We start from the raw sequence: 13,371 nt of genomic DNA, 5'->3' as shown, positions 1-13,371 counted from the left end.
TTTGCTACAAAAAAGATGGATATTCATAACAAAACCTTAAAATGATGAAGCAGAGAAAACCTATGAACCCATATATACATCCAAGTCATAATCTAAGATGTAGGTTGTCCTGGTTTATGTGTGTATGTGCGTGTGTGTGAGAGAGAGAGAGGACCTGCTTCAGAGCACCAACATCATTTGTTCCATCTCCACACATCAATGTTGTCCTTCCCACTGTCTTAAAGGTGGTCATAATAAGTTCCTTCTGATCGGGAGCAACCCTCGCAAAAACCTGAATTGATCATTGAGCTATCTTTAATTAAAACAAAAAAAATAACAAGTAAATTCAAGTTTGAAATAGAAAATATGGACTACAACCTTTATATAAGGAAAGACTATAAGAACGGCAGAAGTCTTCTGTAACATTTCAAAGCAGTCTCCTCCAATACATAGATCATAGGACTCAGACAAAGTATTCACTTCTTCCTGACTGAAATCAAAATCATCTTAGGTAAAATACAGTGGAAAAAATCCTAGAGCAAATTTGCAATTCTATCAGTCCATCTCCACAAAAGAAATTTAATAAAAAGGCTGGAATGTTGAGGTTGAAGAAGTAGTGTACAATGTAAAGCATGAATCAGAAGAAATAAGGCATAGATATAAACAAAACCGAAAAAAAAAAACAAAAACTCTACTAAAAAGACTCGTCAAAGAAAACAATTAGAACTTTACCCATAACTAATGCTCTCAATTTCATCTGGTGAAATCCATTCGAAACCTTCACCACATCTTGCTGGAATTAGAATCAATGCAGGCTTTGAAATAATATGAACTTGACCAGCAACATGGCAAGCTGTTAAAGCTTGGTCACCAGTAATCATTACCTGATATTAAGGATCCATGTCTGTTAAAACATTTAAGAAATTAAAAATTTATTTATTTAATTAGTGTGATATCTGGAAGCAATAGCAGAAAAGACACAAGCAAAAGATAATAATAACCAACAAAAAAAGAAGAACCAACTTCTCTTCACAAAGGATTCAACTATAGGTTATCTTACTGACAATCGCCTGGTATCAATCAAATGCTCTAATCAGAAGCACTCTTCACATCCTCACCCTTGTTCTCTACTCCTATTAGCGGTTTTGGTTCTCAATGTTTTGTCTAAAATTTCTCTTTTTTCTAGTAAGTTGGATCCTCAGTCTAATTCCATATAAATGTTATGATCCTATGTCCAAAAAATGTATATCTCCATGGACATAAGAAAGGATAATTTGTTCTCATTTTGGCATCAATAGAATCAAGGTATCCAGCTAAATTTTCTCAACAATGAAACACCGAAAACAAAATTGTCCGTCCCCACAACACAAACATAACATTTTAGGAGATGATATGGAATAGTAATGGCCTAAACTTGCCATGTGGTATTGTTTATCATGGTGATGCAACAAAATAAAAAAAAAAGTCACGAAAAAAAAAAAAATCATGGCCGATCAGACCTATTAACAACATAAATATACAAATACAAAACACAAATTATAAAAGCTCTTATTGTTATCTATTCTCAGCGTTGGGACCACAAAATATATGATAGATAGCCGATCAAAATAAAAAATCCAATCGTTGATATCTATTCAGAAACATTAGTTTTAGCAATAATAAAATATACAAATACAAAATCCAATCAGACCTGTTAATATCTCAATAACTCTTCTTTGTTGTCTATTCTTAGCTTTGAGACCACAATATACATGATAGATAGCTGAACAAAAACTCTCATTTCCATGGTTTTAAAACCATTGTTGACCCAGATGGTCAAACAGCCCGGAAAACGGCCAGAGTACTGATTCTGCTTTATTGCTGAACCTTCGTTTTGCCAAACACCACTGAATTGATCAGCGAACTGTTGACCCGAACGGTCTGACCACTGAACCATTAGACATGGATAACAGTTTGTGGTTTAATAGGACTTATTTAAAACTTTCAAAAATAAAATAACCAAAAATAGAGGGAAAAGAGATTGATTCTAAGAGATCTCAAATCTCTAAGATATGAGAGATATCAGACTCAGATATACGAGAGAGAGATCCGAGAATCTGAGATCTCATATTCAGAGATCTGTGAGAGAGAAATCCAAGACTACCGTCATTGTCACCATTGCCATCACCCCTACAGGACACCATTGTAGTTCATTTTCATCGTCACCGCTGCAGGTCACCCTCACCTCTGCCAACAGAGCCACCTTCTCATAACACAAATTCATCTTACCCTAATATTACAATCCAAGGATAGGATGAGATATAATTGGGTTTTAACTATTGAAACATTTGAACTATTTGACCCAGAAACTGGTTGCCAAAGCGGTTCCGTTCATTGATTAACATGAGAAATAAGAGAAGAAATCATCAAAAATATATGACAGATAGCTAATCATAACAGGGGGAGGTTAGAACAACATCATTTGATTTTGTAAGCAACAACCAAAACATGTATTAGGAATAAACATATAGCTGGTCACCGAAAAAATCAAAGAAACCAAATCTGAGGTAAAATCAGACATATTTTCCATGCATAACAAAAATACTCAAGTATTTTTCAAGATTATATATTCATTTTCAGTCCTACCTACAGAAAAATCAAACATGCTTGAAACTGTGAGATCTATGTTTCAAGAAATAGATCTGCAAAATCAATGCCCAAATATGCTGATTTCAATGGCATCCAAGGCTGGCGGCCTAGAGGCAACAAATGCAGAGGAAAAGGAGAATTGGTATTGGAAGGAATATGATCATCTTCTCTAAAGGTACAATGTTACGAGTTCAAGGAATATGGTCATGTTGTCTCACATTGCCAAAAGAACACTTATACCTATTGCAAGCAACATAGGCATATAATATTTGAATGCCCCACTCGGCCATCTAAGGCAAACACTTCAGTCTATAGAAAAAATCAGTACAGAGCTTGTTAGACAACCATGAACAATTTGGATTGTGGTACAATTTCTTCCCCTCATGCACCTTCAGTCAAAGGTGAGTCTTCTAGAGTTATTACTGATGAAAAGTTGTGGCAACAGATGCCTCCAGCCATCTCTTCTGCTTTCTCTACTAATGGCCTGCCTAGTGAGTAGCCTTTATTTTTCTTCTCCCAGTCATCTTTGGGTAATTGACTTTGGTGTCTCCCATCATACGACGGGGGCATATTCTAGTTAGTATCTTAAACCTAAATCCTTGAATAAACATATCATTACAGCCAATAGTGAAAAACTTGAGATTCTTGGTTATAATGGCATGACTTTGCATACCTCTTCTTCACAATTTCATCTTCCTAAAATGCTTCTTATCCCAAAACTTTCTACTAATTTAATTTCTGTTGGTAAGTTCGTAGAGGATGGTAACATTTTATCCTTTTTCTCGTGATGGATGTTTGATTCACCAACTTCTTCATGCTTAGTTTCTACTACCACTAGTACTGAACTTGTCTACGACAATAATGAGTCGTGGCATCTTTAACACAAACACTTTGGCTACCCTTATGTTACGAAACTTGAATTTTTATTTCTTCTACATCTACTTTTGCTCATATTAATAAATCTTGCATTTCGTGTGGTTTGACTAAAGGTCACATTTTACTCTTTCCATCTACTATAGCGCATTCTTCTATTCCTTTTAAATTGATACACAGTGATATTTAGTTGTCTCCTATACCCTCAAGGTTAGGATACTGATACTTTGCTATCTTTGTGGATGATTGCACACGGTATACCTGGATATATCTTTCAAGACAGAAGTCGGAAGTTTTTTATACTTTTAAACTGTTTAAGGCTCTTGTTAAAAATCAGTTTGATGCCACTATTGGTGTTTTTCACACAAACACAGGAGGGAAAAATTCGATGGAGACTTTCAGACCGACATGAGGGAGTAGGGAAATCAATCGCGAAGATCATGCCTTAGGACCCCAAAACAAAATGGGTTGGCAGGGTGGAAGAATGGACAAATATTGAGCGTGGTGAGAACCTTGTTGCAAGACTCCCATGCACCTACTTACTTTTGAGCATGGTGAGAACCTTTTTTTTTCTTCTTTTCTTTTTTTGTCTTTTTATATAAGATGTGCATGAGGCGCATGAGGCGTACGCCTCTAGCAAGCCTCACCTTAGGCATACACCTCAAAGGTATCAGCACCTCTGGCATACCCCTCAGGGCGTTTTGGGAGCGCCTGCACCTCCAGGCATATGCCTCCCACGCCTTTTAAAACAATGGTTTTCAGTTGTGCTTACTTTGTTCATCTTCTGCCTCATGAATGCACGAAGCTCACTCCTCAATTGGTTTTGTGTGTTTTCATGGGATATAATTATGATCATAAGGGGTTTCTTTGCTATGAGAATCGAACTAGGAGGATTCAAATTTTCTATAAATGTTGTCTTCCTTGAGAATCTTTCTTTCTTTGCTCACATTGTTAAACTTCCTGCTCCTTCTATTTCTATTCTACATTCATTTGAATATACAGGTACTATGAACTCCAACTCTACCCTCTTAGAGTCTCTTCGCTAGTATGAACGGAAGCAAAATCTGCCCCCTTCTCACCAGCTCATGGCTCCCATCTTTCTCTAGATGTTGTAAGTACTACTTTAGACCCTTCTCCTTCTACACCTATTCATCCTCTTCCATGATGTCCTCTTGTATCTCTAGGTCCCTTGACCATTATGGTTTTCCACCAACCATAGCTCATTTTCTATTGTCCTGACATCTACAAATATTCCAAAGACTCATTAGTAGTCTATGGCAGCTCCACACTCGAAAATGATACTTTGGATCCTGTTCATGCACCCTTAGATGCCTCTATCATTGGTAGTAGATAAGTATATTCTGTCAAACTAAAGTTAGATGGTGGCCTTGATAGATATAAGGCTAGCTTAGTCGCAAAAGGATACAAAGCAGAAGTATGGAATTGATTATGAGGATACCATTGCACCAGTTGCAAAGATGACTACAATCCAATTGGTTTTGGATATCCCAACAATTAAACAATGGGACATCAATCAAATGAATGTCGAGAATGCTTTCCTTCATGGTTACCTCAAAGAAAAAGTGTTTATGAAACCCCCTCCTAGATGTTGTAAAGATCCAACTATGGTTTGTCGCCTCAAGAAATCTATTTGTGGATTCTTAACAAGCACCTCAGGCTTGGTTTGAAAGATTTTGTTCTGTCATTACAAATAATGGGTTCATAAGAGCCCTTCTTACTATTCTCCCTTCAACCTAAAGCAGGCTCAAGGAATCACTCTTCTTTTAAGTCAATCATTCAAGATGAAAGATCTTGGTCCCCTAACCTAACTTCTAGGACTAGAAATGACTTGTTCCCATCAAGGGTATTTCGTAAACCAGCAAAAGTAAGCTAATGGATTGGTTCACCTAGCTTGCCACATTGGTCATAAGCAGTTGGATACTCCTCTTGAAGTGAAACTCAAATTATCTAAGGATTATGGTGAATTACTTCATGATGCTGAATCGATGACAGATGCCAGCCTAAAACAAGGATCAACTACTGCGTGGGATTGCTAGGGCAGAAAATGCAACTAGAAAAATATAGGATTTGATGAAAGATGCCAGCCTAGAACAGGGATACCTGACATCATTGTATACAAACCACTTTGTATTAACATTTAATCTAAAAAAGTGAACAGTTACCATGAAATGACTTGGTTACATGTAGTAATACCACTCCTCTACTAAGAAGAGAGTCAAAAAGAGAGGCAAAGAAAGGTGAAGATAAATGCGTGCTTAATATAAGTGTGTGTGAGAGACTAGAGAGGATAATTTGCATTTGACAAAACAGTGGCATGGCTATATATTGGGGTTATATAACACAGTGCAATTCTTTTGAAGATGTAGAGAGATTGGGCCAAATGGGGCTTGCTTTAGTTCAGCTGTTTATTTTTTACTTCTGCTGTAATGGGCTGTCTTTATGGGCCCTTAACACATTAATTCTTATGTTTATTGGGTCAGCTGCCTAACCAGGAGCACCTATGTAATTTTTTCTTTAAATAAATCCAGCACATATATAAAGAGACCAAGGGAGTGAGAGAGGGACGTTTCTTTCTCTTCTCTTCTCTTGCTCTTTTCTTCCAACTTCTTTCTCTTGAACACTCTTTCTCTCTTCTTCTTATTTTTCTTGTTATACAAGTAGGAAATTCTTGGACTGGTTTTGTCTGAAGATGTCTACATGCAGTTTTATCTTCTCTGAACTGCAATTTGAATATCTCAAGGATGGAACGATGGCCTGATCATCCAGACAACATTAGAATCAAGTTCTAATTCAGTGGTCCTCGGCATTTCATCACAACATTAAGTTTAATAGGATAATATTTCAATCATGAGAAACTAGACTCCAAGATGTGTAACTTACCAAGTCATGCGAAGATCCTTTTAGCTCAGATAAAATAGAAGCTGAATCTCTGCGAATAGGACAATTAAAAACCTGAAGAATAAAAATAAGCAATTATTGACAAAAAAACATATAAGCCAACAAACCTCAATACATTGAATTTATACTAAAAGGAGAATAAAAGCATATATCAATGTTTTAAAATGCAGAGGTGTGACGCAAGGAATTCCACTGCCTAGAGGTGTAGTTCAGAATGTAAGAGGTGTAAGACTCCCGAACAAAAGGAGGCGTAAGCCTACTTAAGAGGAGGGGGGATGAGGAGGAAGGAGGAGGGAGAAGAGGAAGGAAGATCTCATTTTTCTTTATTTTCAATAAAAATCTTTTATATTAAGATTGTTCGCTCGCCTCCACTTCGACAAGACCCCCCTATAACACACAAAAAAAACAAAACAAAACAAATTGAGCTGCATCAGAAAGGGAGCTGGGGAGTTTGGGGGGTTTCTTTTTTCTTTGTTTTTTCTATCTTTTTACATGAGGTGTGCAGGAGGCGCATGAGTTATATGCCTCTAGCATGTCTCATGAAAAAAGCGTATGAGGCGTATGCCTCTTGCACCTGAGGCATACGCCTCAGAGGTGTCAGTGCCTCTAGCAAATGCCTCAATGCATTTTGGGGGCACCCCACCTGGAGGTGTGCCTCCAGGCAAATGCCTCCCACACCTTTTAAAACACTGGCATATATACATATTCTCTAAGTAATGGAAGTGATATATCTGAGATAATTACTGTGAAGGCCTAAAAAAAAAAGGATAATTACCGCAAAGCCAGCAAAAGTAAGGCCACTCTCCACTAAGTCTCTATCCAAGCTTCTAGCTTCAGAAACCTGTCAAGTAATGAAAATTGGGATTTAAAAAATGCAGAGACAGAGACATACAGGCCCATGATAGTTAATGAAACTATAAAAGAGAGGTTAACAATTGAATATGATGTTTCCAGCTTAATCTAACAAGCACAAAAATCAGAACAGAAAAGCTCCCAGAAATAATAAAATTAATATTAGGTATGCCAATGGGGCAGGTAACATATCTCCACTAACATCAGGTTGCTTACACTAGCCAGTTCCAAGCCTGGATAAATGAGCATTCTGTACTCAATCTGAAAACAAGCATAAAAAACTTGAGCTAATCTAATTTGAATATGAATTTTGGATCATTTTGTGCAATTCTGGGAAGTGACAAATGAGCAAGGGTTCCCTACTAGGATCATCTCCATAAAACTGCAACACCACCTAGTTGTATCAACAAGTGAGCAAAACCTACTACACCTTTATGGAGAAGCATAGGTGAAGACATTAGTCAAAGAGATGAATATGCATTGAGAAATAAGGAACCTCAAGACATTAAATAGTAAGAGCATGAAACTACTAGATACAATGAAAAGAAGAAAAATTGATATACAATCTTTACAATTTAGAGACTGAATATTTCAGTCTTGTATATTTTCTTTCAATTTTCGGCTTTTTGGAGCACCTTTTTATACTGTAACATATGTACACTGTATAATGATCTTTTCTCAGCCTTATATGGAAAACATATATAAGATATCTCTCTTTGGGCGTGTGGACCATAGAACATGCCCTTTCATATTCTGCTTCTCTCTGGTTCAAACTGAGTTGACATGGTATCAGAGCAGGCCATTCAAATCTGTCTTTGATTGAGACCTGATTCTTGAGTTTGTAATAGAGATAGAAGAACTTTTGGATCGACTTACCTACATCAGTTTAGGATCTTTCTGATGGTCCTCTTGATCAGCACAAGTTTTCACTTCTTTTCTGGAAAATTGCATTCAACCCTAAGGTTTCACTTCGTTCTCTTGATTGACAGCATCAATCAGCTTGAAAATTTAAACCAGAAGTCACCCAGGTCAGATCTTTTCATTCATATTTTTTTTTTATTGTTTATATTGGATTTGAGGGGTGTTCTCCTCACTTCTTTGTTCAACAGTCCTGTGAACTTGCCTTTTTAGGAATGTCACCTGTCATCACCTTTGATCTGACTGTTTTCTTGTTTATACCTGTTTGGTAGAGCGGCTGCCTCGTTCTCTCGTATTTCTTTGGATTAACTTGAATCTATCTGCTGAAATTGCTTTGTAGAACAGAGACATTTTGCCTGTGAAGTTTGACGGAACTAATAACTATGCATTCTGAAAGTTGCATTTTCAGTTCCTTGTTGAAGGGAATGGTCTTTGGGGGTATGTTGATGGCACAACCGAGAAACCTGATGAATCTGATTTAAGGGCCTGAAACAATGGAAGATTGATTGACAATGACAAAGTTGTATCTTGGCCTCTTGGTTCCACCGGCATTGTTATTCCTATAAGAAACTTCCGGAATGCCCTAAGAAGAATAAGCATAAAGATTTCCAGGGCTCCTACAAAAGAGAAAATGCAACTGCTGGTATCTTCAACCATTTCCTCTATGTTTTCAGCCATAGGCCTCTCTAGTGAGTAATCCTATTATTGTTCTTCCCCTAGTCACCTATGGATCATTGACTCCAGTGCCTCTAACCATATGATAGGGGCATATGCTGGTCAGTCTTTTAAACCCTAGTCCTTAAATAAACATATTGTTACTGGTAATGGAGAAAAATTGGATATTATTGGATGTAAACTTCTACTAATTCCCATTTTCATTTTCCTAAGACCTTGTGTGTTCCTAAGCTTACAACGAACTTGACTTCTGTTGGCCAATTGGTTGAAGATGGCAACATTGTACCGGTTACTCCTAATGGGTGTTGGATACAGGACTGGCAAACTGAGATGGTGAAGGGGCATAGACTAGGCCCAGTATTTTCTTTGGAATCTGAAAAGACATCAATGTCATCATCTACATCTTATTTGCTTGCTACTACCCCTAGTTCTGAAGCTGTTTGCAGAAATAATTTATGGCATTTTGGCATAGGCGGTGCCTTTGTCATCCCTACACATATAAACTAGAGCCTTTATTTCATAATGGATGTCTGCCTTCTAAAACTACTTCTTTTGCTAATGTTAATAAAGCTTGCATTTCTTAATACTTGAGTAAGAGTCATGTTCTTCCTTTTGCTTCCTGTGTTGAACATGCATTCGTTCCCTTTAAACTGGTATGTAGTGATGTATGGTCGTCCCCTGTAATTTCAAGATTAGGATACATGTATTTTCTTACATTAATTGATGATTGCACACACTCTACCTGGATATATTTTATGAGAAATATATCTGATGTTTTTCCCACTTTTAAATCCTTATTGGCAGAGATCAAAAATCAATTTGATGCTAGTATTGGCATCCTAGACTCAGACTCGGGGGCTGAATACTTTGATGGAGACTTTAAAGCCTTCTTGAGAGACAATGGAATTCAGTCATAAAGATCTTGTCCTGGCACTCCACAACAAAATGACGTGGCAGACATAGTTTTCAAGGTGCCAAGGCGAGGCTAGGCAACAGGGGGGCGCCTAGGCGATGGATTTTTTTCAAGTAAAAACATGTATCCTAGGGTAGTTCCCTAGGTTCCATAATCACACTTTCTTAATAAATATCCATAATTTTCCTAAGAAAAGTATAAACTTCATGTTGAAGTAGAAAATCAACATATTCCAACATATTCATGAGAAGAAAAAGAGAGAAAAAAAATTCAAAAAATATAGGGGCTGAACCCCTATTTCTGTTATAGGAAAAGAAGAAAAGAAAAGGTGGAAGAAGAAGAAATTAGTATATAAAAACACATAATTAGTAAAGAAAAAAAAAGAAAATGTGTTGATTGGACAACATTTTATGTTCTTTCTTACTTATTGGTTCAGGTTTTGAAGTCTTTGAGGGTTCAGACAGCATTTAGCAATGTTTGTGCTGATTAAACCCTAACAAATAAGAAAATAACAAAAAGAAATTAGTATAAACACACAAAATGAGCATTTTAGTTTAAAATTTTCTATTTTATAATTATAACCTCAAAAAATTAAGAATACAAAAGTTTGTTATAACACGCTATAGAAAACTGCTTGATGATTAGGCAAGGCAAGACTCCAATGGCGCCTTGTCGCCTAGGCATCGCCTTGACAACTATGGTGGCAGAGCACAAGAACAAACACTTTATTCCATTGCTCACCTTACTTCTTTGTCCATGTTTTTGGTTGTGTGCTTTGTGCACCTCCCACCTAACGAGTGCACAAAAACTCACTCCACAGTGCACAAAACTCCCACCTGTTCATAAGGGTTTTCTCTGTTATGACACCCACTCCTCTTGAGATGAATCTGAAGCTCTCCAAGGATGATAGGGAAATTCTAGTTGATGCTATTCTTTATCAACAGCTTGTAGGTAGTCTTATCTACCTTACCATGATGCGCCCAGATATTTCCTATGTCACAGAAGCTAGTAAATTTGTTTCATCCCTCGGCAACCTCATATGACTGCAGTTCTCCATATTATCAGATATGTTCGTGGAACTCTGTCACATGGTCTATTCTCTCCAGCATCCATATCTCGTAGCCTATCGTTCTATGCAAATGCTGATTGGACAGGATGGGGAGACAATAGATGCTCTACTACTAGTTGGTGTGTTTTTTTGGAGACTCCATCATTTCTTGGAAACGTAAGAAGCTATGTCAGTCTACAATGAGATTATATGGCTCAGAGCCCTCCTTGATGAGGCTAAGTATAGAGCTATGTCAGTCTGCAACGACATCATATGGCTTAGGGCCCTTCTTGATGACCTTGGCTTTCCATTATCCTCTCCAATTCCTATTTATGCAAACAATGTTAGTGCAATCAAGATTGCCTCTAACCCTGTTTTTCATGAATGCACCAAAAAGGTAGGCATCGGCTATCCTCTCCAATGTGTGTTTCTCTATGCTTCGAACTGAGTTGACATACAAGAGATGAAATGCATAGGGAAAAAAATCAGGAGACAGTTTGATACACAAGAGAGATTATGAATAAAATGACCTAGGATAGTAATAGACAATGATTTAAAAGATGAAGTTGTAAATGTTAAAAAATGATACAATTATATAAATCATAGTTATAAAATTAAAAAGCAAGACTATGCAACAGGATAGTGCACTGTTACCTAAGGATTAAGATGGTCACCACCTAGTCACCTGTAAGAGAATATATACACTATTGCTACAACATCACAAAGAACATTGAACTTCCTTTGCAATCAGTCTCTGACACCCGTGATGTTCTCCAAGTCTGTGAACTATCAAATCCAATAAAGGGATTCACTGGAGCTCTTTTGTGATGTTCATTGAACCCATGAAATCATAGCAGTTTCTACATGAAAGTGATAGAAGTGTGGATCCTGCCATATGGTGAGATTGAAGAGAAGACAAGGAAAACCATGTAGGTTGGTACCTAGTCCCCTCTGGACATGCATTTTCACACGAAGTCCTAGATCCATAGTCACAAATAACAACCGCCTTAGAATATTCTAGAATGTTGATGGCATAGTTTTCAAGGCACCAAGGCAAGGCTAGGCGACTGGGGGGTGCCTAGTCGCCTAGGCAGGCGCCTAAGCAATGGATTTTTTATGTTAAAAGCATAGATCCTAGGGTAGTTCCCTAAGTACCATAACCATATTTCTTTAAAAATTATTCATAAGAAAAGTATAAATTTCATATTAAAGTATAGAAAATCAACATATTCATGAGAAGAAAAGGAAGAAGGAAAATAAAATTCAAAATATATACGGGGCTGAACCCTTATTTTTGTTATAGGAAAAGAAGAAAATAAGAACTATTGGTAGTTGTAGTAGTAGTAGAAGAAGAAGTAGAAGAACATATGGAAGAGGAAAATGTGCTGATTAGAGAAAATCTTTACTTCTTCCTTACTTATTGGTTCAGGTTTTTAAGTCTTTGAGGGTTCAATACAGCATTTAGCAATGTTTGTGTAGATTAAACCCTAATAAATAAGAAAATAATAAAAAGAAAATAGTATATAAACACAGAAAATTATTATTTTAGTTTAATAATGTCTATTTTATAATTACAATCTCAAAAAAGAATGAATAAAAAAGTTTTTTATAGTAGGAAGTAGAAAACTGTTAGGCGATTAGGCGAAGCGAGCCTCAAAGGGCACCTTGTCGCCCAGGCGTTGCCTTGACAACTATGGTTGATGGGTTATGAACTTTTGCATGAACTGCTTTCCCTATAAATAAGGGATTTGATCCCTAAGGACACATTCTCATTCACTTGATCCTCTGCAACCTTTACCACTGCCATATTATCTTCAGCATTAGAACCCAACTTTTAAAACCAGATAGAATATCCTGATCCAATCCTCTTACAACAAAAAACTAGTAGGGCGATCTTTCATACTCTAGCACCACCCACAAATTTCCAGGCTCGAACCTAGGTTCCATATCTAGATTTAACCCAAGCCTGTTGGATTTCTACACAACTCAGACACTACTTCGATAGAGTGTAGTGGTTCAAGAAAATGAATCGAACTCAAGGTAAACCTCTGATTCCTCAGCTCACTTATTTATACTAGTACATTGACAGTGGTAGTGGTTTAAGAATCAAGATCAAGAATTCAAGAACCTGCTTAGTTAGTTTGTTGTTCAACAGATTTAAACCAACATTTTTTTCTTGTGTGGCTGACCTTAGCTCATCCAAGAGTTCCTCAATTAAGGGAACTGGACACCTGTCCTTCACTGTTATGTTATTGAGGGCTCTATAATCAATGCAAAAGCGCCAGGTACCATCCGTTTGTTGGATACGCATGCAAATCGGATAAAAACTAAGATACACATAGATACACTTAGAAACACTATAAACACATTAATTAATCATAAAAAAACATCAATAACACTAAATATAAGACCTCAATGAGGTGTATATACATTAAATTAATAGATTCTAATGGTTTTATGAAGAAATATATTGTAGTTAATTATAATTTCATTAAAAATCCTATGCTTAAGTATAACTTATCAATTATAATTCTTAAGTTTTAATGTTTTATGGGATGGGAAAAAC

General features: G+C 36.7%; 1 protein-coding gene across 3 annotated transcripts in view; it reads right to left on the bottom strand.

Moving 5' to 3' along the window:
• Positions 1-13,371, bottom strand: part of PDR2 (phosphate deficiency response 2) — an 84,709-nt gene that overhangs the window by 15,214 nt on the left and 56,124 nt on the right. For 2 of the 3 annotated variants that reach the window (XM_088978554.1, XM_088978555.1), the window contains exons 17-22: positions 7,175-7,240; positions 6,766-6,786; positions 6,382-6,453; positions 712-863; positions 358-469; positions 155-271 (exon numbers count right to left, since the gene is read on the bottom strand). In XM_088978554.1, the coding sequence (XP_088834680.1) occupies positions 155-271; positions 358-469; positions 712-863; positions 6,382-6,453; positions 6,766-6,786; positions 7,175-7,240 (540 nt within the window). The remainder of the gene's footprint in view (positions 1-154; positions 272-357; positions 470-711; positions 864-6,381; positions 6,454-6,765; positions 6,787-7,174; positions 7,241-13,371) is intronic. The other variant, XM_088978556.1, reaches the window with a different exon arrangement.

The sequence above is a fragment of the Nelumbo lutea genome, chromosome 3, assembly GCF_056320005.1.
Source record: "Nelumbo lutea isolate HS-2025 chromosome 3, American lotus-T2T, whole genome shotgun sequence".
NCBI classification, from domain to species: domain Eukaryota; kingdom Viridiplantae; phylum Streptophyta; class Magnoliopsida; order Proteales; family Nelumbonaceae; genus Nelumbo; species Nelumbo lutea.
The sequence above is the reverse complement of the archived record's forward strand: the minus strand, read 5'-3'. Positions and strand labels throughout refer to the sequence as shown.